This window comes from Stigmatopora argus, chromosome 16 (genome assembly GCF_051989625.1).
Source record: "Stigmatopora argus isolate UIUO_Sarg chromosome 16, RoL_Sarg_1.0, whole genome shotgun sequence".
Lineage (NCBI taxonomy): Eukaryota > Metazoa > Chordata > Actinopteri > Syngnathiformes > Syngnathidae > Stigmatopora > Stigmatopora argus.
The window spans coordinates 2651862-2679323 of NC_135402.1; the positions used below are offsets into that span (position 1 = coordinate 2651862).

Genomic DNA, 27462 nt, shown 5'->3' on the forward strand with positions numbered 1-27462 from the left:
GAGAAAGGCGAGAGTGATTGGTTAAATCTCTGACAAGAAATGCCGTTTTGGATTATAAGGAAGGAACGAAGGCTGGGTAAAAAGAGGCTAGCGAGCTGAGGAAGGACCTTCAAGTCCATGGGAACATGCAGTTTTGGGGTGTCCAGGCCCAGGAGGAGGTCCAGTCCGCAGAAGAGCAGGATGGAGATGATGGTGGAGAAGTCGCTGATCAGCTGACGCAGCTGCGGCAGGTAAAGGGAGGGCCGGTCATGCTAGGTGCGCTTCATCCACGTTTACTAGCCACGTAGCTTACCGATCGGCATTCTGGGTAAAAGCCATCAACGCAGGAACGGCGTGCGGGAAGACCGGGGAGGGAAAAACCCGGGTGCCTTCCGGTCCTTACCTTGGTGGGAAAGTAGCGGCTGAACTTGAACTTCTTGAGCGAGACCGTCATGGAGTAGGTGCCGAAGAACAGGATGAAGGACATGAGGGCCAGGTCGGGAACGTACTTGCAGGCTTTGCCCACCAGGGCGCCGCCGTACTTCAGACACTCCTTTTTGCTCAGCTCAGACCAGCCCACGTCGCTCACGTTGAACTGCGGGACCCACGAGGGGGGGGTTACGATCCGGACCGGCCCACCCGGGAGGAACTCGCTCACCAGAAAGGACGTGTTGTCGTCGGCCAGGGGAGCTGAGAAGTTCCGGGGGAGAGCTGGAGGAGATGACAAGAATCTCGATTTACCGCAATGTCGAATGAAGGAGAACCCAGGAAGTCAAAGCGTGGAAAACGGCAAGCGAAAAGGGGAAACGGGAAAACAGGATAACGGGAAAACTCACGGTTTCGAGCCACGCCCACGCCAGAAAGCAGGGAGACAAAAGTCAAAGATGAAGAACATGAAAAGCACCGACAAAGTTCTACGGCTGGTGTCTCCTAACCAGAGCCTCCTGGTTTTTGTTCCAACTGATCCACTACATGCAAATTAACCAATCAGGTGTCTTCTTTAAAAATTTAGTATTTTATAAGGAACCGAGACCTCAAAAAGACTTCAAGATGGTCATCGGACTCTTGAGCCGGGAAAAATGACAAAGCTACCAAGTGAGCATGTCTTTTGATCCAAAAACTGCATCTCTAGAAGACGTAATAATAGCACCAAGTCCACGAGGAACAGGTCTAAGACTCACCCTGGTCTGGAGGGACGCAGTCGCACTTGTAGGACGTGACGTAGTCGGGCTTGTAGGCACGGTTGATGGGGTAATACTTGAAGGAGCCCACCTGGGAACAACACAAGCAGCGGAGATACCTGAAATGCTAATGTGCTAGCTAGCTAACAGCTCGGCTTAACTGAGAGCTTTGGACAATTTCCTCTACTTTTTTAGGAAAAGATTGAACCTTTCAAGGTAATCTGTTCTGTCTACCTGAGTTTTTGTTTCCGTTGTCACGTTTGTAACTGGAATAAAATGTGTTTCTTACTAAATGGCTCTTCTATTGTAAAACCAGCATTATTGTCAAGGTAAAAGCGGTGTTTTATATGCGACGGACCATCTTTTTAATGGCGTCCGAGATGAAGATGAAGGAGATGAGACTGGAAAAGCCTTCCTCGGTGAAGCGGGTCATGTACTGGATGATGTAGCTGGCGTCCGTCACCACCAAGATCAGGCACTGCAGACAAGAATGGATCCCGATCCACAGGCGCAGCTCCATGTAGTCCACGCCGTTGTTCCTGCGGGCAAACGCTGGTTGGCGGTTCTCGCTTGGGTGCCGCCCGAGCCCGGGTCTTACTTGCAGAACTCGTAGAGGAGCTTCTCGAAGATGAGGATGGGTCCGGTGGAGCTGAGGATGATGAGCGGCTGGCCGCCGAACAAGCAGAAGACCGTTCCCGCCAGCGCCGTGCCCAGGAAGCTCTCCATCACGCCCTGAGGGCGATCGGCGAGTCGAGGGAAGACCGGCGCCGTCGAGGGAAGACCGGCACGCGGGGTTCACCTGGTAGTTGTCGGTGGCGTCGCCCAGCAGACCCCCGAAGGTGATGGCGTTGGTGATGCAGCCCAAGTAGATGAAGAGCACGGCGGACACGGTCTGGATGTGAAAGCCGTCGTAGATGTCGCTGCAGTACCACGGCAACTTCCTCTTCACGTCCAACCACAAGCCGCCGGCCGGCCTGCGGAAAAAGACTTGGGGTTTGGACGCCACGGGAACGAGGGGGGTTCCTTTTTGCGGACGTCTCACCTGCCGGTGAACTTGAGCTCCTCGCCGATCTCGTGCGGGACGGGAAGCTCCTCGTCTCTGGCGCCCCCGGCGGACCCGTTGGCCTGAGCCAGCTCCTCCAGGTTGAGCACCGACTTCCTGCCGAGGGCGAGAGCGTTGGAACGGGCGGCGCGGTCGCCGGAAGGGGAGGTCCTACCTCATCTCCGCCGAGGGGAGCTTCTTGGGGGGTTCGATGCGGATCTTGGGGTCCCACTCCCCCGGCGGCAGGACGATGACCTCGTCCAGGAACTCGTCCACGCCGGCGATCAGGTCTTCGCGCTCCCTGGCTTTGTAGGCCACGTCGCTGAAGAGCTGGCGGCGAAGGCGAGGTCAACGGGGACGGACGGACGCACGCCGTCGGAGGGCTACGGTGGGCTTACGTCGTCCACCATCAGCGTGGCGATGGCGCGGCCGATCTCGTTGTACGACTTGGTCTTCCCGGGAGGACCCAGAAGGATGAAGAGGAACCTGCCAGGAAGGTCCCGCTCACAAACGTCGCTCGGCAAGGCGCCGAGTCACCCACCTGGTGGGCACGGGGACTTCGGTGAGACCGCCCAGCGTGGTCGCCTGCGCCAAACGCACGAAGGAGACGAAAGGCTTGTCCAGGAAGTCCACCTCGCCGATCAGCACGTTGGATGCCTCGGCGTCGCGGGGAATCTTCTTCATGAATTTGTTCTTCAGCTGCGGCACAACTTTGGAACTTAGTAGCACGGAAACGTCTGCCACCGGGAGGCGCCGTCCTCCGAGTCAACGCGGGTCGTCGCGTGGCGGCTCACCCGCGCCCAAACCCACCATTTTTATTCTGTATCTCTCCCAATGCTAGCTCCGATGCTACTTGTCACCCGCCATTTTTATTCTGTATCTCTCCCAATGCTAGCTTCGATGCTACTTGTCACCCGCCATTTTTATTCTGTATCTCTCCCAATGCTAGCTCCGATGCTACTTGTCACCCACCATTTTTATTCTGCATCTCTCCCAATGCTAGCTTCGATGCTACTTGTCACCCGCTATTTTTATTCTGTATCTCTCCCAATGCTAGCTTCGATGCTACTTATCACCTAGCCACGACATTTTAACTTGCTACTTCATTCATTCATTCATTCATTTTCTGAACCGCTTTATCCTCAAGGGTCGCGGGGGGTGCTGGAGCCGATCCCAGCTAACTTTCAGGGTTAAGTTTAGGGGGTTAGCTAGGTTAGCAATCATAGCTAGCGGCAATTTAGTGTCCAACAAGCCTATTGTGTATGTCTTTGGAATGTGGAAGGAAACCGGAGTACCCGGAGGAAACCCACGCAGGCCCGGGGAGAACATGCAAACTCCACATAGGTGGACCATCCTGGATTTGAACCCAGGACCCCAGAACTGTGAGGCCAACGCGCTAACCACTGATCCAACGGGTCGCCGACTTAATAATCGTAGAAGTATTCTGAGTTTTATTTCCATATATTGATATTTTCTCCATTTTGTAAACAAAATGTGCTTTCCCCTTGCTATTTGACAAATAATAAGTTAGGAATTTGTTGACTTCTCACCACCTATCGCCCCGGGCTGAACCGCTCACGCATAGGAAGAAAATTAATTCCACCCATTCGGGTCAAAGCGGGAGAGTTTTGTTTTGGTTCCCACGGACGGCCGCGGGGAGATTAATTAGTCAGCTGCCGGAAAATCTCCAGGTCGAAGCCGCTTTGCACTTTTGCACCTCTGACATTTGGAATTTTCTCACCACGCCAAGCTAACGTCTGGCCGTTTTTCCCAATACATACGTACGTATATTCGTCACGCCGTTTTGGCACCGAAGTCGACCTTTTTTTTGGTTACAAAATGACCGTTTTTGGGCCGAGCGACGAAGGGACGGCGTGCCAAAGTTACCTGGTCGGAGCTGGGCGTTTCTGAAATGTCATTCATGCTCCGACTGTGCGCGTGATCTGCAAATGCAACAAATGCCAGACAAAGTAAACTTTGCAAAGTCGCCACAAAGGAAACCATTGAGCGCCGCCGGGATTACGTTTTCACCCTTCCGATTGGCCGGCAAACCAAATGAACGCCGTACAAATTCCCTCTTAATCCGGCTCACGAGTTGCCGGCGGCAACACAAAAATGCCCATGTTTGCTACTGATATTACATTTTAAAAATAATTATTACGAAGAATAAAGTCTATCAAATAGATGAAAAAAACAGGTAAGTGATATTTTTAAATACTTCACATGTACTGTTTAAAACTGAGAAAAAATGCTTTTCCAATATGTATGTTATTGTAGGCCCATGACCACTGATTAACCAAACAAGCAAAGCGTTAGTGTGTTAGCATTGGATGCTAAAGCTAGCTTGACTGATGGATGGAAGTGCGTGCGTGCGTGTGTTTGTGCGCGCCCACAGAGGCAAGCCGGCAATTTGGAGAAAGTGACTTGGTTGTGGCCCCGCCCCCTTTAAAAGCGACTCCATCTTGACCCCGCCCCCTCCACAGTTCCGGCGCCTCTGTGCGCGCGCGAAAGTCCGTGCGACTCACGCAGGCGTCCCGTACTGCCGGAGCGTCGCGTTCGCAGGTCGTCGGTGGAGCGGTGGATGGCGGAGGCGGAGCTAGTGCTACGGCTAAGCGCCTGAGGGCTACGATCTGAGCACATAGGGGAGGGCGGAGTCGTTGAGGGGTTGGGGGTTTGAGCGGCAGCGCGTTAGGCCGAAGCGCAAAGCGCGGAAGCGTGGGCGAGCGAGACGCGCTTACTGGAGGCCGCGCCGGACGACGACTTTCCGATGTCGGCTAGCGAGCGGTGGATGGGTTTCTTGGTCTGGTGGCGATGTTTGCGAAGCAGCACGAAGATGATGTTTTCCTTCACGTCTTCCGAGATCAGGCCTTCGGCCACCTGACGCTCCGCCACCTCCTCTGCGGAGACGTCGTTAGCGCCATCTCGGTCCGAGCGAGACCACGGCGCCCCCCCCCTGGCTGCGTCTCACCTACGATCTGCGGCAGCGAGAAGGCCTCCAGGTCCAGGAGGATGCTGCCGGTCTGCAGGCACGTGCGCAGCTCGAAGAGGCTGTGCAGCGTCAGCGTGGACACGTGCGGCTTGCTCCAGCGCTCGCCGCCCTCCTCCACCTTCTCCTCGAACTTCACCCACCTGTCGGTGGCGAGCGAGGCCGCCCTCCGCCGTCAAGGCCCGCCCCCTCCGCCCGTTACCCGCCAAATGGCTCCTCACCTGGCCGATTCCTTCCATTCCAGCTCTCCGCCCTCCCGCTGCAGGGTGTCCATCTCGGTGAAGATGGTGGGCGTGGGCCCCCCGTCGTCCTCGCCCAGAATGTGACGCAGGCGCTCGGCGGCCGGCGACACTGTGGAGGGGTTCGGGGGGTCAGGTCTGGACAAAGCTACCTTCTGAAGCATCGTTTCCCTGATTTTAAATCAATTGACTTTTGCTCGCTCAATAGAAATCATAAACCATCTAGGTAGGAAGCATGGAAGTCTTCATCCCTCCCTGGCCCACTTGAACCGTGAACGTCACCCCAAAGCTCACCCAACTTTACCCCCATTTCCCATCACTAGACAAAGACCAGGGGCAATCTGCCGGCTGATTGGTTAGCGCGTGGGCCTCACAGTTCTGGGTTCCTGGGTTCCAATCTAGGTCGGTGTACCTGTGTGGACTTTCCTTGTTCTCCCTGGGCCTGCGTGGGTTTTCTCCGGGTACTCCGGTTTCCTCTCACACTCCAAAAACATAAATGCTAAGCTAATTGAAGACTTTAAATTGCCCCTAGCTTTGTCTCCATGTGGCCTGCGATTAGCTAGCCAACAGTTCAAGGTGTCCCCCACCTCCAACCCGAAGTCAGCTGGGATAGGCTCCAGCACCCCCACGACCTTTGTGAGGATAAAGTGGATCAGAAAATGAATTAATAGACAAAGAGAATGGAGGGCGAGTTTCTCTTGGAAGACAGAACATCATAGGGGCCAAAATCTTCCTAAGCTCCTCCCCTTTAGTCTGGAGCCACAACAGCAAATGTATCCACTTTTGGACACTTTTGTTACATCAATTACTCGCATCCATTCTCAGCAGATTTTTTGCTATTCCAAAATAAAAGGCTAGGGAACTGTTAAATTTCCCCCCAAAGCTGAAAATCAAAATAAGCATTACTCAGCCGCGTCCCGTAGCGTCCCGGTTCCTCGTCGCCGGCGGCGGCTGGCGTCGGGCACCGAGAAGCCATGCTGGCGAAAAGCTCCCAAGCCCGCGAGGGTGGTGCCGGTGCGTCGCGCCGTAGCCTCTCGCTAACTGCACAAGTGTCCGCGGTGAGACCAAAAAAGTTTCATTTGGCCGACCCGACACGCACCGCCAAACTTTGGAGAACTTCCCTCCTCTTGACTTCACACACACACTAAGAAGCTTAAGCCCCCCCCACCCGCCGTCGGGAATGCAGTGAGCCCAAAGGGGGCCACAAGCGATAAGCCAATCCACGTCCCACCCCCTGTCGGCCGGGTGACCCAACAGGTTGACGCTCTGGGCGCACCCAGGACCCGTTCCAATTGTTCTGCTACGGCACCCTCTCCTGGCTGCTGCCCATGGCGAACCTTTGCACCCAATGTCTCGTTTTCATGTGCCCTTTTGAAAGGTCACCAATCTGCTTTAAAGGAGGATAAGAGACACATTTTTTCTTTGGCGCGCCACTAGGGGGAGCCACCACTTTAAATTGAAAGTGTCCAATCAGCCTACATTGCATGTTTTTGGAATTTGGGAGGAAACCGGAGTACCCGGAGAAAACCCACACATGCAAACTCCACACAGGTGGTCTGACCTGGATTTGAACCCAGGACCCCAAAGCTGCGAGGCCGACGTGCTAACCACTCAATCCACCGGGCCGCTTGGGTGGAATTGAATTTTCTCAATTAGAGTAAATTTTTTTGTCCAAAGATGCTGGCTCACCCGAGGAGTCGGCGTGGTCCGCCATCTCGCCGCTTTCGTCGGCGCTGTCGCCGTAGAATTCCGCGGGGGAGTGGTGGCGGCATTCTCGGTGGGGGCGGTGCTCGTAGTGATGCTCGCTGTCGTGCTGGCGCTCGCCCGAGCGGTGGCGCCGTCGCCTGTGCCGGTGAGAGGACGCCGTGCCCGCCGACCATGACTCCGCGTCTGGAACAAGTGTACCTTTTGATGATGTCGTCGCTTTCGACTATGCAGAGGCAAACCCTCGTGAAAAAATCCACGGTTGATCAGCGCTCACCCTCCTCGCGGTCGTCATAGTGACGGTGACTCCTGTCCCTGGCGTGCTGCCACTGGTGCCGATCCATCCTGGAGGAAATCGAAACGTTTAATCGGAACAGCTCGATGGAAATTCACCACGACCAATCGGCGGAATGATTGCCCGTCATTTTCACCCCTGGAATTTTTCACTCCGCTCCATTGAAAAGATGAAACGGACATCTTTTATTTGGCATCCCAACGGATTTGAGCCCCCGTCGGATTTGCCACCTTGCCCCAAAAGGGGCGGAGCCAATCGATAGATGTCATCGGGGATGACCGAGCGGGTCGCTGAAGCCCGATCTCTGACTGTGAAGGTCACGCGTGCCGTCAACTTCCTGTCGTCTGACCTCTTGTCGATCGCCCGTCACCCTGCGGCGTGCTCTAGCCCCGCCCCCCAAAAAAAATCAAAGCGCCAGGGTTTTCCGTCGCCTCGACAACCACAGGCCATCAGACAGGCTTATTTATGTTATTAGCTTTTTTATAGTGAAAAATGATACATATTTTTAAAAAACTAATAGTTTATTTAAAAAAAAAAAGGAAAATAAGGGAAAAAATCCAACTTTGAGGTTAACAATGTCCTCAAAATTGATGGCGATTCAATTGCCAATCGATAAGTCAATTAATGCTGGTTAATCTGCCATTGATGGCGCGATACGTCCAACCCATAACAACTGGTCTGACTAAATTGGAGTTAAAACCTCCAAAATGAAAGAAAACCACAAATAGAATGCATTCCTACCAACAAAAGAGTTTGTAACAAAGAGACGGTGCATGCAGTCGACTCCAAATAACACATTTTATATTAAAAAAGGTAAAAAATGATGTTGACATGCTTACCCAAAGATGGAAACAAAGTCAAAGTAGAAGAAAGAAGAAGAAGAAGAAGAGGAAGAAGAAGAGGCCACTGAACAAGTTGGAGGTTGAGCAGGACAAATCCCAACTGAGCGCTCGTTCGCTGCCAAATTGCTTGCTCGGCGGCGTGCGCACGTCCATGCGTGCGTGCGTGCGTCCGGACCTGCGGGGCATCCCAGTGACGTCCATTTTCCATTTTGCCATTTGCTGACGTTTCTTTCCACAACACAAAGATGAAGATGGCAGCTCCTCTACTGGCCAATGGAAAGTGTTGAAAAATCACGTCTTATACTCAAAGTATGTCAAATACATTCTACAATATAAACACATTTTACAATATCAATACGTTCTACAATTACGACGAGTGTTGCCCGATATAACGCTAAAATAACATCATCAGTTTCATAAACAAATAACAATACGTAGCAATATAGTGTTAAAAAACTAAATGTTATTTTTCCCCTCATATTCTCAGTTTTTTTATATTTCCCCCTTTTTTAATATATCGTCATACTTTCAAACTCGTACATCTAAAAAAAATGAGGCCTTATTTTTGCTCACAGACAAATTTAACATTTTTATCTGTGATTTGTTCTTTATTTTTTATTTTTTTGTGTTGATGCGACGACAAAAGGTCACAAGAGTTCAACGTAATTGGCAGGAAACATGCCAAAATGGCCGTCGGGGCCGTAACCTCGCCACCAGCCCTCGTCCACCATCTCGATTCCCGTGATTACGTCGTCGGGGTCGAAGGTGATCTCCGTGTCGTCGGCTGGGGGTGAAAGAGCAAACTCAAAATCAAAATCGCCACTCGTCTCGCCGCTCGCTCGCCGATCACCCGCCACGTACCGGCCTGGTAGTCGTACACGGCTCTGGCGCGCTGGTTTTGTAGGGCGCCCCGGTCGTTGTTGTCGTCGTCGTCTCGGGCCTAAAAACAGACGCGAATTGAGCTACGGGGCAAGCGGGCAAAACAACGTCGGGCGACTGACCATGTGGGCGTGCTGCCCTATGTCCTCGTAAAGTTCGGGCTCCACGTTCCGCTGCACCTTGTACTGGTTATCCTCGACCGGCGTGGGGAACATGGTTTCCGTCAGCGACTTGAGGCGCTCGCTGGTGGGCGCCGCGTACAGCTCTTCGTCAAACTCGTCCGACCAATCGTCGTCCTCCGCTACGTGGCGGAGAGGGACGCGTTAGATCGAGTCGCGTCGCTAATAATTTTGAATTAAGTTGAAAGCTTGATTGACATCTAGTCAGGTCTTACGTGTTTGCTAATTCGGTATCCGGTCCCAAACTGGTTAAATAAATTGGACGTCTATTGCCGTCATTGGTTACAAGAGGCTTCTAAACAGGTGACTTCTAAACAGAGCCTTACTACCGTCTAACTCCGCCCATGTTCAGTCCCCGCCCACTTCTGACGGCCTCGTCCCGAATTAACCACGTACCAGCATCCGTCTAACTAACTCCGCCCATGTTCAGTCCCCGCCCACTTCTGATGGCCTCCTCCCTAATTAAGCACGTACCAGCATCCCTCAAACTTACTCCGCCCATGTTCAGTCCCCGCCCACTTCTGATGGCCTCCTCCCGAATGAAGCACGTACCAGCATCCCTCTAACTAACTCCGCCCATGTTCAGTCCCCGCCCACTTCTGACGGCCTCGTCCCTAATTAAGCACGTACCAGCATCCGTCTAACTAACTCCGCCCATGTTCAGTCCCCGCCCACTTCGGATGGCCTCGTCCCGAATTAAGCACGTACCAGCGTCCCGGGTCGCCGCCACGGGAGAAAAAGCTTTGGAGGGCGGGTCGTGACTCCGCCAGGAGACCAACTGAGGCGACGGAGAGGGTGGAGAGGGAGATCCGGCGGACTCGATAACCCGGAATTCTTCCCGAGTGGGCGGAGTCTCGGCTCGCGGTACGGACGCGGGCTGGAAACCGCCCACCCGGAATTCTTCCCGGGCGGGCGGAGTCTCGGCTCGCGGCACGGACGCGGGTCGGAAACCGCCGAGGTCCGGGGGAGCGAGGGGGCTGTCGAATCCTTGTTGGGAGAGGAAGGGGCTTCGCAGCTTCCCTGGGGGAGGAAGACCGGGAAACGGCGAGGGTTTCGTCTGGTTGGTTGCTCGCTCGTGGCGTTCTTACCGACTGCGGGGGCGGAGCTTCCGTTGGCGCCGTCAAAAATGGACTTGTGAGGCTGGAAGACGTCGCGGGGGTGGAAGGCTCGTTGAGAAATCAAGGTCTTGGCCTCCTGACGCCCAAGTTAGCATTAGCGTTAGCGCGCCGGGCCTCCCAAAGTGGGCGCCGCTCTCGCACTCACGTTGGCGGCATACACCGACGCGGGTAACTTGACGCCGGTGGTTCTGCCGTCTTTTATTTCCAGATTCTGCGACACAAACGTGGGTCGAAAGGTCAACCAACCAGTAAGGTTAGCTTAAAAGGTCAACCTTCATTAAGGTTAGCTTAAAAGGTCAACTTTAGTTAAGGTTAGCTTAAGTTAAACTTTGAGGAAAGGTTAGTCGCACCTGTTGTCGCTCGTCTTTGGCTCGATCTTCTTCGTCCCTCTTCTTCTGCAGAAATCTGACGGAAAGCGTAAACGTTCGAATCCCAGGTAGCTAGCTAGCTAGCGTGACAGGCTAGCGCGCGTCGGCGGACCTGTTTTGGTCGATATCGTTGTTTCTCTGATGTATTTTTTGTTCTCTTTCCTTGGTGTGTTTCTCCTCCAGGTCACTCCGCTCCTTTTCCACCGCTCGCCTTTGGAGCTCCGCCTTCTTCACCTCCTCCTGACGCCGCACTTCCTCCTCCCTCTGAACGCACCAAGTTGAAACCCTGGTCAGGTTGTTGTAAATTTAGCCGGCCGACGCTAAGCTAGCTGGCGAGGCGTCTCCGAGTCGGCAAACCGGTTCAATTTGGTTCATGGAAGCCAAAGAGTTCCTTTTGGGTCTCTTTGAGTCACTTCCTGCACATTTCGGGCAATCTATGCGTACGTTTGACAGCCCTAATCTAGGCACAGTATATGATATTTAAGTAGTACGGTTGCACTTACCTGTGTTCGCATCCAAAAGGAATCTTTGTCGATTTGCTGGATTTCCTCCCGAGCGTTTGTCTTGCGATAAACCGAACCCTGCCAAAGACGGGAAAGCACCCGCGCGTCCGGTCAGTCACGCCCGTCCGGCCCGGGACAAACGTCCACATTTTTGTCGCCGGGCCGCTCACCACGGTCCCGCGCGGGACGTCCCCGGCCTGGGGGGCGCCGCCCCTCCGGAAATCGTAGTCGGCCCCCGAGGACCCCGACGCTTTAGACACTTTGGACATAATCACCCCGGGGTCCACGTCGTCCTCGTCGCGAGCGTTGACGGTCACGTGGGCGCCCTGCGCGCATGTACGAGCGTGGCGTCCACGGCGGGGAAAAGACGGCTACGGGTAGGCGGGCGGCGCTCACCTTCAGGAAGTTAGCGATGGTGCCCAAGTGGTTAGCGCACAAGCCTTTGCGGGTTTCCTTCGCACCTTCGCCCGTCTGCCGCACGCGAGGACAAAAGGTCAACGCGGGCGGCGAGGGCTCGGACCGCTTCCAGCGGACGATTGGTCTCACTCACCCAATTGACTAGCACGTATTTGGGCAGGCCCGAGTCGGGGTGTCGCACTCGACAGAAGGCGTACATGACCTTGCCGCTGCTCAGCTCGTCCACCATCTCCTCCAGACCCCCGCCTGTGCGCGAGAGGTCAAAGGTTGCGTGACCTTTCCCCCCCAAAGAGTCCGCTCTTACCTCCTTTTCCCGCCAGGCGGATCGTGTTGCTGTTGCCCTCGTAGGTCAACAAAAGCCTGAAACGCACGCACAGACGCTCGGACGAAGCCAAAGACGGACGCGAGGAGCGGCGACCCACCAGTTGACGTCGGACCGTGCGTCCACGACCTCCCGGTAAGCCGCCATCAGCTCCACGCAGTTTTTGCTCATGTTGACCGCCATGGCGACGATTGGACCGGCCGCCCGAGTCGTCTCTGTTCCTTTTTGCCAGAGTCGAACCGGTTTGGGGAGAACCCGCCGGGCCGCATTTTCTCTCCGGGGAGCGTACCGCCTTTCTGCCAACCTTCCCTCTATGTCAGGGTTGTCAAACCGGCAGCCCGGGTTTCACTTTGTGTGGCCCGTGGAAGTCAAACTAAAGTGAGTTTTTCCAAGTGTTTTTGCTAAAATAATAACTAGACATATACAAAAGGAAACTGTATTCGTCCATGTATAAGACGCACCGTGCAGACACGTGGAAAAGGCTGATCTGTTTTTATTTTTTTATTTTTAAAATGCTTCTCTTCCCAGGGGCGCGCATTCGCGCGCTCCCGGGCGAGCGACGCCGCGAGAGCTTCAGGCGGCGTGCAGGATGTAGGAAAGTAGCACTTTTGTTCCTTGTGAGAACTTGAAGCGCTCGCTAAAAAGGGTCGAACTTTTCCCACGGACGGACGCGCGGACGCCCGCTTTAGGGCGCGAGGCGTGCGCTTTTGTTGACAGTTCCAGTGGGTTTGCACACGGCAGAAGTTGTTCCGCGCCGTCCGACTGACCGTGAACGCCGCAGCCAGGCTGGAGGCTAACGGCTAGCTAACCTATCTCGCAACTGTTGGCCGCGGCCGCGCGGACTTTGCGGCCGTTTGGCGTTTCGGTCGAGCGGCGAATGCGCTCGCCGTCGCCCCGGGACTCATAAGAAGTTCGGCGGGGCGGCCAGCCAGGCAGGGAGGCAGGCAGGGAGGCGAACGTCTGCTCCCCCCCGTCCCAATCCTCCTTGGCTAACTCGCTAGCATTGCTAGCATGCCGCAGCTGAGCGACGACGACGACTTGGGCGCCAGCGACGAGCTCATTCGATTCAAGGATGAAGACGAACACAAGAGGAACGGGGACCCCGAGCGGGACCTGGACGACGTCAAATCGTCTCTCGTCAACGAGTCCGAGAGCAACGACGGCGCGGAGGTGAGTAGCCCGCCCGCCGTCTCCGTCCAACTTTTCTCCACTTTTCACGTTGGTCCGTCTGCGCAGACGACCGATCGGCGAGCAGAACCCGAACTGGACGAGGCCGCCCGGGCCAGGTACAACCAGATCTTTGCAGAAGGTACGAGGCACTTTGTTGTTGTTGTTTATCTCGGACGGCCACGTCACCTTGGTGACGAGGGCCGTCAACGAAGCCTGCCAGGCAGCAGATCCAAATGAAATCAAGGCAAGGGACTCCATTATATTTGAGATTTGGCTGAAAACCCGACATTAGCCTTAGCTAAGCTCGCTTGTTCTTGACTGACGGACTATTTCTGACGTCCAAATCCATTTAAAGTGAGAGACTGGCAGCGAGTAAACAAATGTTCCCAGCTCTAAACACAATGGTAAACAAAGCTATTCCTCTGGTCAACATGCACCACCCCACCATTTATCGCAAAGAGGCGTCCAATCTATTTGTTCAATTGGTCCTAATTCCTAATGATTTAATTTCAGCACTGAGAAGGCAGAGCGGGGCTTTTTTCCAGCCTTCCCCCTACCTGGCTTATCCGTTCTTCATGATCCCGGAACTGTGCGCCTCCTACCTGGCCGGCGGCGGACTAGCGGCGGGCGCACGTGCGGTAAGTCTCTCGCTCTCGCGGACCTCCGGTCCCTTCCGGGCGAGACGATCCACGCCCGTGTTTGTTCGCAGTACCTCCCGTTCCAGTGGCCCATGCCGGACGTTTCGGGTGTAGCGACGGGGAGAGACTCGCCGGTAAGTCAGCACGACGCGACCGCTCGCTCGACCGTCGACTAACTGCTTGTGTACCCGCAGACGAGCGGCGGGCGCGTCCGCCCGGGTCACCTTCACCCGCTACTCTCCTACTGCCCCGAGGCCTTCCCCGCGCATCAGCGGGCGTCGTCCGACGCAGGTGAGTCCGCCGTCGGGTGTGCGCTGGCGCGGCCTGACGCCCGTCCGTCTTTGTCCCCCGGCAGGATCGGCGCTCGACGCCTCTCGGACGTCGCGCTCTTTTGATTGGCTGTGAGTACAAAGTTGAGCACGCGTCTGCATACGTGTGCGTGTTTCATCACTCGTGTGGGTGCGCAGGCAGGCTCGGCCGACGTACTCGACGGCGGGGGACGCGTCGCCCGCTCCCATCGACGCCTCCGTGTCGGGGTGAGCTAAAAAAAATGATGGGGGTGGGGCTTTTTCGGGGTTGGTTATGTATTGACTTGAACTTGTTTTTTGTCAGGCGGGCGTCGAACAGCTTCTCTCCCAGCCCGGCAAGCTCTTCGCGATCGGCGTCCATCAAGCGGGAACCCCGAGAGCAAGGAGAAAGGTATTGATAGGTTTATTAATAGATATACTTTAATAAAAGGAGAGACATCGTTGACATAATCAGTCTTGGCTCGCCCTCGCCACCGGAGCATTCTGAAGAAAGGCATCCTCCTCTTTCCATTTAGTCGCACATAATCAAAACACTTAAGGTTATCTGATTCAAACAATTGCATAAGCTAACCGAATAACACCATTAAGGTCAAAAAACAACTGCAACAACAATTGCATATCAGGTCGGAAATCAAAAACAACTGCGTAAGAATTTGCACAAGTAAGCATAATAATTTCCATAAAAGGTGAACCGAGCGACAGTATTTTGAAACAATATGCAAGTATATTCGGAAGTTGATTCGATGATCGCCATCTGCCGGAATCCAAGTCAAAGCAATTTAAGAGTCCTTCACAGATCTTCATTGCGAACTCAGATCAACAGTCCTCGGCCCGGAACTTGGTGATCTGTCAGGTCAATAGTCCTAAAAACAATTAAATGTCCTCGGAGCCAGCTGCAGGGGGGGTGGGGGGGGAGTGTCCTTGTTATACTGAGCTTTCGTCTACTTATAATGATTAATGTATCACATATACATATAATGATTAATACGCACATATATAATTATATCCCAGAATAACCCCAACAGGTATTTACAGAAATATTGTTCACACAGTATATTTTCCTTTCATTGGATATTGTAGAATGATTTCCTGGCTAATGTATCAATAATTGTTGTATCGTAACATGAGGTACCAAAAGAGGTAACCGCGCCTCAGTAGAACACTGGTAGGAACGCAATCCAGACGGCCGCCACATTGGATGTGGCTCGGGTCGCCGCGAACGCTGACCGCCGCCCCCTTTTCCCCCAGGAAGTCGTCCTCGCCGGTGGCGGCGACGGCCCCGCGGGAAGCCGAGGAGAAGACGAAAAGTCACATCAAGAAGCCGCTCAACGCCTTCATGCTGTTCATGAGGGACGAGAGGCCCAACGTGGTGGCGCAGTGTCAAGTCAAGGAGAGCGCCACCATCAACCAGATCCTGGGACAGCGGGTAGGTCACCACGCGCTGAACGACCTTCCGACCCACCGGTACTCGCGGCCATCTTGACGCCTCCCGTCTCTCCGACAGTGGCATTCGCTGAGCAAGGAGCAGCAGGCGGCGTACTACGAGATGGCGCGCAAGGAGCGTCTGCTCCACTCGCAGCTTTATCCGGGATGGTCGGCCCGAGACAACTACGTACGTCCGTCTGCGCTCGCCGTCTGCCTTTTCACGTCCATTTTTGTGAATTTTTGTCTCATCAGGGCAAGAAGAAAAAGAGGAAGAAAAGCAGGAGCGACAACCACACAGATACAGGTGCGTCCAATCAACCCACATTATTACTTGATGGCGTTCTGGTGGAGATCTGTGTATTTTTTTTTCATTTACTAATTGGCTGTCAAGTGACATTTTAAAATATTAAGGGATAAAATCTCATCATAAACATAGTTAGCTCCATCAGGCTAACTGGTATTGTGTTTCAGCCGAGGCTTCGCCGCCCAAGCGCGGCGCTCCGGACCCCTCGCTGCCATCTCGCCCGCACCCCGTCTCGCACCTGACGCACACGCACCTGTCCCAAGCTAGCCCCGCCTCCTCGGCGGATTCGCCCGCCACGCCCGGCGCGGCGCTGGCGTCGCCGGCCGCGCCGGCGCCCACGCGCACCGAACATTCGCGAGCGCGCTCGTCGTCCCCGTGCGCCGACGGGCCGCTGGACCTGGCGGCTAAACGGCCGCGCCCCTCCTTGGACCCGCCCCCCTCCTAAAATGGACCCGCCCCTTCCCTCTTCCCGCAGACACACCAGTGGAAAAATGTTTGTAGCGTTTTTTCAGTAAACGACGAGTTTGCGGTCACAGTTTGGACTTTTCGGTGACGCCTTTTCATTAGTTTTTAACGGCGAACTTTTGTAAACTCCCAATAAATAACTGAACCACATAATGTTTGTCATTGACGGCAGGAGGTGTCTAAATAAATTTGCTCCAAGAGGGTTGGCAGCGGCACCATTTGCATGTAAATGTGTTGGTGCTAATTATGGAGCGCTTTGGGCTTGCTAACATGTAGATAAAATATATAACTAATCACCATTTAGCACTCTCTAAAAATAGCTCAAATTTAAGATAATTATTAAGTTACTTGAAGTATTTTTGTTCAGTTTTATTTCAATCTCAATCAAGTTGCTTGACCTTTTTTCGTTTTGTTTTGTTTTTTGTTTTTACACCGAGTGCGACACTTGACTATATTCAATCTTTGTTTCTGGACCGGAAGAAGACAACGCGTTCGGCACTCGGAACTTCCGTTTGCCTTAAGTGGGTGAAAGGTGGCCCGCAACGCAACCTAAAGTGTCCTTGCTTTTGTCGCACTCTTCTTTCTTTTTCCATTCCCTGTCCTCTTATTTTTTTGTACTTTCGCAGCGACCATGCTTCCAAATAGTGGGTGAGTCCATTCGTTTCTTCCTTCGTTAAAGTCGTCTAAATGAATGCACAAGTCGAACCGTCTCCACCGACCAATCACCTTGCGGGGCACTTGCACGTCGCGTCATAGGCGACTAATTCATCTTGAAAACATTTTGTTTATAATATTTTGTTCATCTGCTACTGTTAGCTAAAACTGACGAGTTACTCAATCGCATACCTCTGACGTCATGCACCTATAGACCGGTGTCATGTTGACCGGATGAATGAGCATGCAAGTGACTGGTCGCAACGCATGACAACCATGTTTCAAAGCATATCCAATCAAATGGGTTACTTGCCCATCCATGTTTGGGTGACTCAAAAATGGACTGGTCGCCATTCAATCAATGTCAGTGCACATATAGACAAATTGAAGGAATGGTGGACTGTTTAATGAAATGTATTTTCATCAGTGTTCTAAGGACAAACAAGAGACTGGTCACAATTTCAGGGGAAATCCAGACATTTGGGCAACGTTCCCATCCATGTCAAAATTCGACTGGTCGCCATTCAACGTCATTCCGAAAGTAGATTTGAGGAAATGTCCTCTTTTTTCCCCTTACAAAGTTACCATGTATTTTTTTCCTCCGGGCGCAGGAAGTTGGCGGGGCGCACGCTGTTCGTGACGGGCGCCAGCCGCGGCATCGGCAAAGCCATCGCCCTGAAAGCGGCCCGAGACGGCGCCAACGTGGTCATCGCCGCCAAGACGGCTCAGCCGCACCCCAAACTCCCCGGCACCATTTACAGCGCCGCGCAGGAAGGTGCGCTAGCCCGTGTGCTAGCCCATGCGTTAGCGCCCAAGTCCTGATTGACTTTTTCCTCTTTTTGCCCCTTTTAGTGGAAGACTTGGGCGGGAAAGCTCTGCCGTGCGTGGTCGACATCAGAGATGAGAAACAAGTGGAGGACGCCGTCCGAAAAGCCGTCGACGCCTTTGGAGGTCACTTTCGTTGCTCTTAATAACAAGATGGCGAGCGGTCGTCTTTCCAGATTAGTCTCCTCCCATACTTGGAGATGGAATCTGATAGTCCACCCATAAAGTTTCAAACATTCAAAATTATCCAATCTTTTTCATTATATTTATTTAAAAATCTTCTCCATAGTCGAATCGGTTCGCCACATCATTTTTGTGGTCCGCTAGTTGTCGACTTTTCTTGCTAAACTGAATTTAAAATACATAAAAAATCAAATAAAGGCAAAAAAAGCATAATTTCAGATTTTTAAAAATACATATAATTTTAATTAATATTTCCCGTTTCTCTAAATTATTTTAATTAAATATTTTATTTAAATTATTAAATAAATATTAAATATTGTAATTATTATTATTTTTTTAATATTTAGTTAGAAATGAAATAAAATATATTTATTAAATAAAAGGCTGAAAACTAGCTTTAGCCCGAGCTAGCCTAGCCTGTTCCGTAGCGATGGCGTAAAAAAAAAAAGATTTTCCGCAATTAATATTAATATGAAGGGCTAATCGTAATTCCATTTCAGGCATCGACATCTTGGTGAACAACGCCAGCGCCATCAACCTGACGGGAACGTTGGAAACCCCCATGAAGAAGGTGGACCTCATGCTGGGAATCAACTTGAGAGGAACATACATGACGTACGTTGACGGCGATTGGTCACCGGGCGTCTGGGACGAGCCTTATTTTTTATTTTTTTGCAGGTCCAAGATGGTTATACCTCACCTGTTGAAGAGTTCATCTCCTCACATCCTCAATTTGTCTCCGCCCCTCAATCTTAATCCCATCTGGTTCAAGAACCACACAGGTACGGCGCCGGCGCCGGCCAACCGACGATGGCGGCCGGGTTTTGCCAAAAATAAGACGCCCGTTTGTCTTTCAGCGTACACCATGGCCAAATACGGCATGTCCATGTGCGTCCTGGGCATGGCCGAAGAGTTCCGAGGTCAGATCGCCGTCAACGCGCTGTGGCCCCGCACGGGTGAGTCGTCGCCGCCGTCCGTCTGTCCTCCGCCACTGACGCCGTTTGACAGGGTACACGGTTGATTGGTCGCCGGTCTTTTGGCCGCCCGGAAGGTTATTGATAATTACCATTTAAATCGTTGCTCAAATTCCCTAAATACAAACTGTGAATTATTATTTGGTCATACTTAATGCTCTATTAATTATTAGGCTAAAGAAAAGCTCCAAATTTCCCGTACTTTGATTGTTTTTTGTTGGAGAACTTGTTAAGACCCTGACTGACGTCGCTTCTTAAAGGGACAGCGCATGTACATACAAAGTCTTCTACACTCGCACGTCGGCTCAGTGAAACTGTTCAGGGCCATTGTTGGCTTTTATTGATGCGTAGACCGTGTTGTTTTACCTTGTTTGTCACTGGTCTTTTGGTCGCCCGTTGTCGCGGTCCGGGCGACCAAAAGACCGGCAACCAATCGACCGCACACGGTTTGACAGCCATCCAGACGGCGGCCATGGACATGCTGGGCGGCGAGGGTGTGGCCAAGCAGTGTCGCACGGCCGACATCATGGCCGACGCCGCCTACGCCGTCCTGACGCGCTCCAAGAGCTTCACCGGGAACTTCTTGGTGGACGAGGACATCTTGAGGGAGGAGGGCGTGCATGACATGGAGCCCTACGCCGTCCAGCCGGGTCACCCGCTCCTGCCCGACTTTTTCCTGGACGAGGCCCCCGAGGACCTGGCCCGACAGATGGAGGAACACGGGGCCACGCCCGCCTTCAAGCCGCCCGCGTCGTCGGACCCGCCCCCCGCGGGCGGTCCCGTGGAAAGCACCTTCCGGGTCATCCGAGGCCTCCTCGGCGAGGACCTGGTCAAGTCCACCGGGGCGCTCTACCGCTTCGATTTATCGGGTGAGTTGGGGAAATCGGGGCACGGTTCGGCTCGCTCGGGCAAGGGGAGGAGCCTGATCGGGTTTTGCTGTCCGGAGAATAGGCGAGCATCCAGGCGTGTGGTTCCTGGACTTGAAAAGCGGCTCGGGCAGTGCGGGGCGGGGCGAGCCGCAAGACCCGCCCGACGTGGTCATGACCATGGACTCGGGCGACTTTGGCAAAATGTTTGCGGGTGAGTAGCTTGCGACAAATTTTTTTTTTTTTTGCTTTTTGGGGGGGGTGGAGCTAATGTTTCCAATTTGAGATATTCTCAAATCCCAGGCAGTTTTGGATGTTTATCGCTGTCAATGGAAGCTAAACAGTAAATATAGTCCCCTGTTTTAATATTATTATGAACAAATTGATTTGAGTAGCTTGCTCCAAAAAACAAATATTAGCTCCACCTCTCAAAAAGGAAAAAATATTATTTTTGTTTTTTTATGTTTTAATATTATTATGAAAAAATAGATTTGAGTAGCTTGCTCCCCAAAAAAAATATTTAATATTTTTTCCTTTTTGGGGAGGTGGAGCTAATGTTTCCCATTTGAGAATATCTCAAATGAGATTAACAGCAAATTTAGTCATTTAAAAAAAACTCCGTCACTTTTGGATGTTTATTGCTGTCAATGGAAGCTAAACAGTAAATATAGTCCCCTATGTTTTAATATTATTATGAAAAAAAAAAGTTTGATTTTTTTAAAATCTGAATTCCGTCGCAGGTAAGCTAAAACCGACGCTGGCCTTCATGTCGGGGAAGCTGCGCATCAAAGGCGACATGACGGCGGCCATCAAGCTGGAGAAGATGATGGCGCGCGTGTCCAAGCTGTGACGCTCGTGAATAAAAGGCACAGCCCACGTGTTTTTTTCCCGTGCTTTATTAAGGTGGGCTCGGGGGGAAGGGCGGGGTTAGGCTTGGGCGGGGCCGTCCCGTCTGGGCGGCATCCTTTCGTTGATGCGGTCCAGGCCCCGCGCCTCCTCGAAACTTTGGATCCTGCGCGGCGGCTTGTAGTCGCCGGCCGCTTCGTCGTCGTCTTCGCCGCCGCCTGCCGGGAGACGTCACGTCAGATTTTTCTTCCCGCTCAATTTGGATTCGACACCAATTTTGGACGACGCACATACCTCGAGCTTCTTCCGCCTCTTCTGTGGCTGCAGCGAGAAGGTCAAAGGTCAGAAAGGGCGGAGCGCGATAAGGTACGTTTGGGAACTCACCGCTTCGCAGCGTGCGGCGTCCCCCGGACAAGGCGCCGAGCGGCAACGTCCCGGATGGCGTCAAGCCCTTCAGCTGCAGCACGCTCTCGTTCTCCTCTCTGCAGGGGGAGGGGCATCGGAGCGTTGAGGTGCGGCGTCCAAGGCGGCGCTCGCCGTTTCCGGCGTACTCACCTGAGGACGGAGAAGACTCTGGCCATCTTCCCGATGGCGCGAATCTTGTTCCGGATGACTTCCTTGCGCACGGCGGGGATGCCGCCTGCAACGGAGAGCGTGAGTCCGGCGGCGGCGGCGACGACGACTGCCCGCGCGGAGAACGTTACCTTCTCCCACGTCGTCGGCGTCCGTCATCAGCTCGTCGTCGGAGCAGATGTTCAAGACGTTGACCAGCATCTCCGTCACTGCGGAGAGAGGCGGGCCCGTGAGCGGACGCCGAGCGGGGGCGTGTCCCGCCGCCGCCGTCTGACCTTTCTCCCCCACGAAGGGCAGCGACCACGTGAAGACGTCCATGAAGTTGGGCAGCCAGTACGGATGCGGGGAGCAGTTGAACTGACGGATGTTCATCACGTTGTTCTCGTACTTCAACACTGCCGCTAAAAACGACGACAATTTTGCCTTTTTAAAAGTCAAATTGTCCAAAATCCATTGGAAGTGACCCAGAAATCACTCTGGTAAGTTTTCTAATGAAATATATTTTGTCAGCATTTGATATTTACTGTTTTGTATCCATTATTCATTTTGTTGTTGTTGTTGTTGTTGTTACCTTTGTTGTTGTAGACGTCCAAGTAATTTGGAGCGGAGAAAATGGTGATGAGCGACGGAAAGCCGGTGGCTTGACTCTTTCTGTACATGCGGTACCTGAAACCCAGCCACGAACACATTAGGGGCGTGGTCAAGCGGACGTTGGCGCGGCGTGCGTGCGCCTACCCGGCGTCCTGAGCCTCGTGCGCCCGGATAACGGACAACAGGTTGTTGTTCATCAGGAAATCACAAACGGCGGGGTAACTGTGGAAAAAAACATGGCCAGTGAGGCTATGCTAGCCAGTGGAGGCTAACCCATGCTAAGCTAGGCTACCTGTAAAAGTAGGAGCAGCCCCTCACGCCATTGTGTGCAAAGTGGTCCTGAGTCTTCTCGGAACCGTAGTCCTCGCCGGGGTCCGACCACAGCAGGTCGCACATGGGCCCGAAAGCCGGGGGCTCCTTGAAGCGCTCCAACTGGACAACCGGGACGGACGAGTCATGCGATCGGCGCGCGCGGAGGACGGCCGGCGGGAGCGGCGGCCACCTTGCGGATGTCGTCCAGGCTGCTGATCTCGGGACTCAGGCCGCCGTGGACGCACAAAAACTGTCGGTTGAGCAGCGCCGCCAGGGGGAGGCAGTCGAACGCCGACATGCACGCCTCGTACACCGCGTCCGAGTACTTGATCTTGCCTGCGATGGCGGCGTTTAGCTCGACGGACGTCCGAGGACGCGGACGTGCCAGCGCTACTCACACTCGTGTTTGAAGGTGAAGTACTCGGTCAGGTGGCGACACTCGTGGTTCCCCCTGAGCAGGAAGATGCCGTCCGGCCGATTAATCTTCAGGGCCCACAGGAAGAGGACGCACTGAGAAGACAACGGCGCAGTCACCCAAACCGCGTGGCTAGCCGCTACGCCGAGCGTGGATGGGTGGGTCTTACCTCGATGCTGAAGTAGCCCCTGTCCACGTAGTCGCCCAAGAAGAGATAGCGGGTGGTGGCGGGCGAGCCCCCCACCTCGAACAGCTTCATCAGGTCAAAAAATTGACCGTGTACGTCGCCACACACTGAAGACCACCAGTTGGGCGCTCAAGCTTGGTCTCACGACGAAAGTAACGGCCAAAAGTACCTGTGACGGGAGCGTCCACGTCCAGCATGCACTTCTCCTGACGCAAGATGGCGGCGCCGTCGTTGATGATGCGTAAGGCCGCCTCCTCTTCCAGACGCCCCTCCTTCAGCAGGTGAGCCTTCAGCACGTCCACGCGGGGACGCCCGTCTTCGTCGTACAACTCCGACACCCCCAGTCGCACGCCCGGGGGATACGGCACCCCTGCCGGCGTGCATGTAAATTCTATTATTGGACTTTGGAATGAAGAGCTGGCATCAAAAAAGACTGATTTGCATGACATTTCCAAGTCCTAGCAATGATAAAAGAAGTTGGTTGGGACTTTATCGCAATGACAATGCGTTGATTTTGATGGGAACTTTGCCACAAGGCGGCCATGTTGGTAGGGGCGACGAAATTATTGAAATGAGTTCATCACTAGTAGACGTCCAGAGGGGTGATTGGCAACCATTATCTTCATGCTGCATGCCAGATAAAAATCCATAATTCCGCATTTTCCCCCTTTTCATATTGATGTATAATATCGGCAGTCGGGACCAGAGATAAAGCGAATATAACATCTACTTTTATACACGTTAGCTATGGTGGGACTGTGGCATGTCACGTGATGTAAATGACGTCACAGTGCGTGTCAAAGCAGAAGCGGTGGACCAAAACAAACACGGAAATGATAGAAAAGGAAGATTGGGCTCACCTTTGACGGGACGTTCCGTGGTGGACACTTTGTGCTCTTTGGCAGACATTTTGTCACCGAAGCAATCGAGAGGACGCCCGCTCACCCGCCCGGGCTAGCACTGGCTAGCTAGCCGTGCGTCCGCGCGCCTCGCCTCGCCGCACTTTGACGCCGCCGATCTGGGCTGGAGGTCGGCTAGGGTCCGGGGGGGACTTCGGCAAAGGGCGGGGGTCTTCGACTTCCTGGTGGCGACGGCGGCTAAGGTGCACGACGAGCGAAGAAAAATGAGGAAGGGAGGTGGAAGTGGGACGCGGCACTTGCGCATGCGCGCTCATGTGGGGTACGAGCGTTTCTCAATTTCCCGCCTGAACTGACTCACTTCCCCTTGTTTTATTTAATGAAAAATAACATTTAAAATGACATGTCATTTGCAGAGGACATCGAATTTGGAGAACAATCCGGCAAAAGCAGCGATGCGATGATGATATGCTCGACGGTGACGCAATCCCCCGCGACCTCATCCAGACTGGGCCAGGTGACGTCACTGCCACGCGACGCTGGAGGAATGAAACTCGCAACGAGGAAAACTCGGCGAGTAGATCTTAACGTTAGTTTTAAATAGTTGTATTGAGTTTTAGAAAGCGTTGGAAGAAGGTCATCATTCGAAAATGCCTAGCAGTAAAGGGGGGATTCCAGACAGGTGATTAACAGTTATTTTTGTCGATATGCTCAGTCTTTTAGTACCATTGACGGTGCTCGACGTACCATGAGGTTGGACTTGGACAGTTTTAGTTTGTTTTAAATGATTTTCAATGTAAACAGGGGAATGCAACTAGATATATGTTAGTCCTGAGGTATTAAACATGGGATTATTCTGCTTGACTTTTACCTGGTTGCTCATTCGTGCTATACATACAGAATTACGTGCTTTTATTTTGACATTAGCGTCCTAAAACTGGACGTTTGTGGGATTGTTTCCTTTTTTTCTTGAGTGAAAATGAGACAGCCGTACTTACACAATGTTTTTCCAGGTGGCGGAATTACAAAGCGGTGGGCAAGCGACTCCAGGGGACTCGTTTCGTGGCCTTCAAGGTTCCTCTGAAAAAGGTGAGCTCCCCAACGCCGAGCGATCCCAGAAAAAAACCACTGACAAATGGCCTCCCGCTCCACTCAGTCGTTCAACCAGCTGCTGGCGTCCAGCCAGATCTTCGGACCGCAAGAACTGCTGGACACCCTCTGGGGAGACGGTCACGAGCTGGGCCTGATCATAGACCTGACCTGCACCACCCGCTACTACGGGCCCGAGGACCTTCCACCGTGGTTGAAGCGGGTGAAAATCGTGACCAGGGGTCACGTCGTACCCAATAAAAATGTCATTGTGGCCTTCGAGAAGGCCGTGCAGCAATTCCTGCAGGACAACGCAGATAACGGTGCGTGTCGTTTTCGTTCCGAGAAAAAAAGCGAGCACGAAACGGACTGAAAAGGACTCAAAAGTTTTGTAGTTTTTTTTTCACGTATTGACTCTCATTGACGGCAGACATCCAATCGACTTGAACGTGGAAGGAAGTAGCCTCCCGACTCAATTGGATTGGACGTCTACTAGCTATAAACTCATTTCAATTGACTGCAGAATCAGTCCTTTCATGGGCATTCCCATAAAAACAATGCCTTGACCTCCAAATAAAGTCATAACTAGGTTATTTCAAAACTGATTTGTTGAATGTCAAAAAGACACCAAAATAATTGTCACTTTGCAAAAAAAGCTCTTGTGCTGGCATTTTTTTCTACAACATCCTTGAAAGTACAGAGTTGAAACTTGTGTTTCTTGCAGACAAGTTAATCGGCATCCACTGCACGCATGGACTCAACAGGACGGGCTATCTGGTCTGCAGGTGGGTCGCCCATAGACCTCTCCTAGTAGTTTAAATTTTCCTAAAGGCTGAATTCCAATCTCCATTTTTTTGTGTTCTTCCCACTTCAAATGGATTGGATGCCTACTCACGATAATCTCATTTCAATTCACGGTGAAGGAATCTTCCATGTCTCACTGCGCGTACGCTTCTTTGTCAGATATCTGATCGACGTGGACAAGATGGACCCCGGCGAAGCCATCAATTGTGAGTGGCACACATGCAAACACGCATGCAAGAATGAGCGCACGGCATGTCCTTTTGCAAGTGACACCCGTGTATTTCCAGTGTTTAACACGTGTCGAGGTCACGACATCGAGAGAAAAAACTACATCAACAACCTTCTCGGAAAAAGGTAAAGCACGCGGGTCTAAAAAAAATAATCCCATATTTTCTACCAGTTGGGTAATTTGGCGCTTTGGGCGGACGTCCCTGTTACAGTGATGGCGACGAGTGCAGGGCGGACGGCCTCGCCGGAGGCCGACGCGGCGGGCGCTCTGCCGGAGGCCGACGCGGCGCCCAACACAGCGCCGGGCGCTCTGCCGGAGGCCGACGCGGCGCCGGGTGGCAGCCCCAAGACCGTTGGCAAGAAGACGCCAACTGGCAAGTGCCTTGACTCGGGACGCCTCGGCGCCACGACCGCTGTGACGCTTTCTTTTCGCCCGCAGGACTTCCCACAGCTTCGCCGGAGGCCGACGTGGCGCCGGGCGCCTTGCAGGAGGCCAACGTGGCGCCGGGCGCCAGCCCCAAGACCGTTGGCAAGAAGACGCCAACTGGCAAGTGCCTTGACTCGGGACGCCTCAGCGCCACGACCGCTGTGACGCTTTCTTTTCGCCCGCAGGACTTCCCATAGCTCCGCCGGAGGCCGACGCGGCGCCGGGCGCTTTGCCGGAAGCCAACGCGGCGCCGGGCGCTTTGCCGGAAGCCAACGCGGCGCCGGGCGCCAGCCCCAAGACCGTCGGCAAGAAGACTGCAACTGGTAAGTGCCTTGACTCGGGACGCCTCGGCATCACGACCGCTCTCGCGCTTTCTTTTCGACCGCAGGTTTTCTCACGGAGGCGACGAGCGCATGCCGGACGGCCGCGCCGGAGGCCGACGCGGCGCCGGCTGGCAGCCCCGTGAACGTCGCCAGGAAAACGCCCACGGGTAAGCGCCTGGACTCGGGACGCCTCTGCGTCACGACCGCTCTTACACCTTTTTCGCCCGCAGGTTTTCCCACACGGTCCAAAGACAGGAGTCGTCTGCGTGGACTCAACGTGGCCGTTCACAGTATGGGTGCGTACTGTTTTGATTCATTTTGAATTGTATACCGATTGGTCGTAGGATTGTGTTCATTTTTTTCTTTTGTCTTTGTCAGCTTTTCCTCGGCAGGCAACACAAACCAACGTCCAAGCCAGGGCCAACAGTCTCTGCGCCCCCAACTGGGGAATCAGCAGGCACCCGCACGTACCCACATACGGTGGACAGACGACGATGACGCCGAGGGCCGTACGGAATATAAAAGTTGTTGGTGAAATGCTCCATTTTAAAAGGTCTTTTATTTACTCTTTCAGTGCCAATTCTAGAAATAAATGTGTTCGTTCTCTAGCCAGACTGCGCCCTCCCACGAGTATATGACCATTTCACTGGAATTGGGGGGATGGCAGCAAACATTTGTTCATTCGCTGCCATCCCTCCCACAATGTTTTTTGAAGGGCCGTCATGTTCTCCCCACTTTGACAAAAAATGATGAGCAAATCAATAGACAACTATTTTGATAGTTGTTTTGTGGTTAGAGACCTTGTTGATCTAAAAATTGTCTATTTATTTTTAATTTGTATTTTTTTTTTCATTTATTGACCAAACAAAAAAGGGCGAAAAGCTAAATATCCTTTTTTGTTGAATCCAAAATTAAAATACAAGAAATACTCTTGATTTACATGA

At 53.0% G+C, this 27462-nt stretch overlaps 6 protein-coding genes across 26 annotated transcripts in view; 3 read left to right on the top strand and 3 right to left on the bottom strand.

Moving 5' to 3' along the window:
* Positions 1-8693, bottom strand: part of slc4a5b (solute carrier family 4 member 5b) — a 13973-nt gene extending 5280 nt beyond the window's left edge. For 3 of the 16 annotated variants that reach the window (XR_013305667.1, XR_013305668.1, XM_077623638.1), the window contains exons 1-19: positions 8266-8690; positions 7409-7476; positions 7117-7317; positions 5410-5539; positions 5171-5331; positions 4941-5099; positions 4728-4832; positions 4090-4145; positions 2744-2901; positions 2601-2688; positions 2378-2532; positions 2203-2319; positions 1960-2134; positions 1759-1892; positions 1519-1699; positions 1161-1251; positions 638-690; positions 293-574; positions 108-221 (exon numbers count right to left, since the gene is read on the bottom strand). Coding sequence is in view for 14 of the 16 variants with exons in the window: in XM_077623638.1 (XP_077479764.1) it covers positions 108-221; positions 293-574; positions 638-690; positions 1161-1251; positions 1519-1699; positions 1759-1892; positions 1960-2134; positions 2203-2319; positions 2378-2532; positions 2601-2688; positions 2744-2901; positions 4090-4145; positions 4728-4832; positions 4941-5099; positions 5171-5331; positions 5410-5539; positions 7117-7317; positions 7409-7475 (2427 nt within the window). In the remaining 2 variants the exon portion in view is untranslated. Of the gene's footprint in view, positions 1-107; positions 222-292; positions 691-1160; positions 1252-1518; positions 1700-1758; positions 1893-1959; positions 2135-2202; positions 2320-2377; positions 2533-2600; positions 2689-2743; positions 2902-4089; positions 4146-4727; positions 4833-4940; positions 5100-5170; positions 5332-5409; positions 5540-6333; positions 6578-7116; positions 7318-7408; positions 7477-8265 lie in introns of those variants that run through there. The other 13 variants (XM_077623636.1, XM_077623634.1, XM_077623624.1 and 10 more) reach the window with 12 other exon arrangements.
* LOC144091370 (transcription factor 7-like 1-B) overlaps positions 1-16582 on the top strand; it is a 20912-nt gene extending 4330 nt beyond the window's left edge. For 2 of the 5 annotated variants that reach the window (XM_077623647.1, XM_077623648.1), the window contains exons 2-15: positions 10996-12189; positions 12287-12432; positions 13065-13224; positions 13291-13363; positions 13738-13862; positions 13934-13996; positions 14057-14153; positions 14218-14263; positions 14330-14398; positions 14475-14561; positions 15419-15596; positions 15675-15782; positions 15848-15899; positions 16067-16582. In XM_077623647.1, the coding sequence (XP_077479773.1) occupies positions 12368-12432; positions 13065-13224; positions 13291-13363; positions 13738-13862; positions 13934-13996; positions 14057-14153; positions 14218-14263; positions 14330-14398; positions 14475-14561; positions 15419-15596; positions 15675-15782; positions 15848-15899; positions 16067-16344 (1401 nt within the window). In that variant the 5' untranslated portion in view covers positions 10996-12189; positions 12287-12367 and the 3' untranslated portion in view covers positions 16345-16582. Of the gene's footprint in view, positions 1-10995; positions 12190-12286; positions 12433-12457; positions 13225-13290; positions 13364-13737; positions 13863-13933; positions 13997-14056; positions 14154-14217; positions 14264-14329; positions 14399-14474; positions 14562-15418; positions 15597-15674; positions 15783-15847; positions 15900-16066 lie in introns of those variants that run through there. The other 3 variants (XM_077623650.1, XM_077623651.1, XM_077623649.1) reach the window with 3 other exon arrangements.
* On the bottom strand, positions 8856-12550 carry LOC144091367 (drebrin-like protein B). Its single transcript, XM_077623642.1, has 14 exons — positions 12155-12550; positions 12037-12092; positions 11866-11978; positions 11712-11786; positions 11486-11641; positions 11316-11393; positions 10925-11076; positions 10795-10849; positions 10590-10655; positions 10415-10520; positions 10035-10346; positions 9270-9448; positions 9130-9208; positions 8856-9052 (listed from the first exon to the last, which is right to left on the bottom strand). The coding sequence occupies exons 1-14, from the start codon at positions 12235-12237 to the stop codon at positions 8916-8918; spliced, it is 1647 nt and encodes a 548-aa protein (XP_077479768.1). The 5' UTR covers positions 12238-12550; the 3' UTR covers positions 8856-8915.
* Positions 16583-16767: 185 nt separating the features above from the next.
* Positions 16768-20742, top strand: hsdl2 (hydroxysteroid dehydrogenase like 2). Its single transcript, XM_077623652.1, has 9 exons — positions 16768-17012; positions 17630-17793; positions 17871-17969; positions 18527-18641; positions 18705-18808; positions 18884-18982; positions 19456-19869; positions 19952-20080; positions 20607-20742. The coding sequence occupies exons 1-9, from the start codon at positions 16996-16998 to the stop codon at positions 20714-20716; spliced, it is 1251 nt and encodes a 416-aa protein (XP_077479778.1). The 5' UTR covers positions 16768-16995; the 3' UTR covers positions 20717-20742.
* A 2-nt stretch (positions 20743-20744) lies between these two features.
* On the bottom strand, positions 20745-24100 carry LOC144091368 (protein phosphatase 3 catalytic subunit alpha-like). The gene is made up of 14 exons (XM_077623644.1): positions 23651-24100; positions 22960-23160; positions 22773-22897; positions 22587-22698; positions 22379-22524; positions 22169-22308; positions 22021-22098; positions 21857-21951; positions 21561-21686; positions 21417-21494; positions 21268-21352; positions 21097-21194; positions 21007-21033; positions 20745-20930 (listed from the first exon to the last, which is right to left on the bottom strand). Exons 1-14 carry the CDS (start codon positions 23697-23699, stop codon positions 20794-20796), a joined length of 1497 nt encoding a protein of 498 aa, XP_077479770.1. The 5' UTR covers positions 23700-24100; the 3' UTR covers positions 20745-20793.
* On the top strand, positions 21869-27132 carry LOC144091369 (uncharacterized). Of its 2 annotated transcripts, XM_077623645.1 has the most exons (13): positions 21869-23969; positions 24064-24220; positions 24661-24736; positions 24804-25059; positions 25461-25521; positions 25700-25746; positions 25828-25894; positions 25981-26142; positions 26208-26315; positions 26381-26518; positions 26584-26685; positions 26749-26814; positions 26897-27132. In XM_077623645.1, exons 1-13 carry the CDS (start codon positions 23963-23965, stop codon positions 27051-27053), a joined length of 1404 nt encoding a protein of 467 aa, XP_077479771.1. In that variant the 5' UTR covers positions 21869-23962; the 3' UTR covers positions 27054-27132. The 2 variants fall into 2 exon arrangements, with proteins under 2 accessions (XP_077479771.1, XP_077479772.1); XM_077623646.1 differs by lacking the exon at positions 21869-23969 and having other exon boundaries at positions 24070-24329.
* Positions 27133-27462: the final 330 nt, after the last annotated feature.

Excerpts from the sequence above, each read along its gene's own strand:
- LOC144091367 (XM_077623642.1), bottom strand. The coding sequence starts at position 12,237 with ATGGCGGTCAACATGAGCAAAAACTGCGTGGAGCTGATGGCGGCTTAC. Across the intron at positions 11,787-11,865 it reads AATACGTGCTAGTCAATTGG|ACGGGCGAAGGTGCGAAGGA; the intron begins GTGAGTGAGACC and ends CGCGTGCGGCAG. Across the intron at positions 10,347-10,414 it reads AAGCTCCGCCCCCGCAGTCG|GGAAGCTGCGAAGCCCCTTC; the intron begins GTAAGAACGCCA and ends TTCCTCCCCCAG.
- hsdl2 (XM_077623652.1), top strand. Across the intron at positions 17,970-18,526 it reads AGCCGTCGACGCCTTTGGAG|GCATCGACATCTTGGTGAAC; the intron begins GTCACTTTCGTT and ends ATTCCATTTCAG. Across the intron at positions 20,081-20,606 it reads CTTTGGCAAAATGTTTGCGG|GTAAGCTAAAACCGACGCTG; the intron begins GTGAGTAGCTTG and ends ATTCCGTCGCAG.
- LOC144091368 (XM_077623644.1), bottom strand. The coding sequence starts at position 23,699 with ATGTCTGCCAAAGAGCACAAAGTGTCCACCACGGAACGTCCCGTCAAA. Across the intron at positions 22,898-22,959 it reads CGTGGACGCTCCCGTCACAG|TGTGTGGCGACGTACACGGT; the intron begins GTACTTTTGGCC and ends GGTGGTCTTCAG. Across the intron at positions 21,353-21,416 it reads CGCCGACGACGTGGGAGAAG|GCGGCATCCCCGCCGTGCGC; the intron begins GTAACGTTCTCC and ends TCTCCGTTGCAG.
- LOC144091369 (XM_077623645.1), top strand. Across the intron at positions 25,060-25,460 it reads GCAGGACAACGCAGATAACG|ACAAGTTAATCGGCATCCAC; the intron begins GTGCGTGTCGTT and ends TGTTTCTTGCAG. Across the intron at positions 26,143-26,207 it reads TGGCAAGAAGACGCCAACTG|GACTTCCCACAGCTTCGCCG; the intron begins GCAAGTGCCTTG and ends TTTCGCCCGCAG.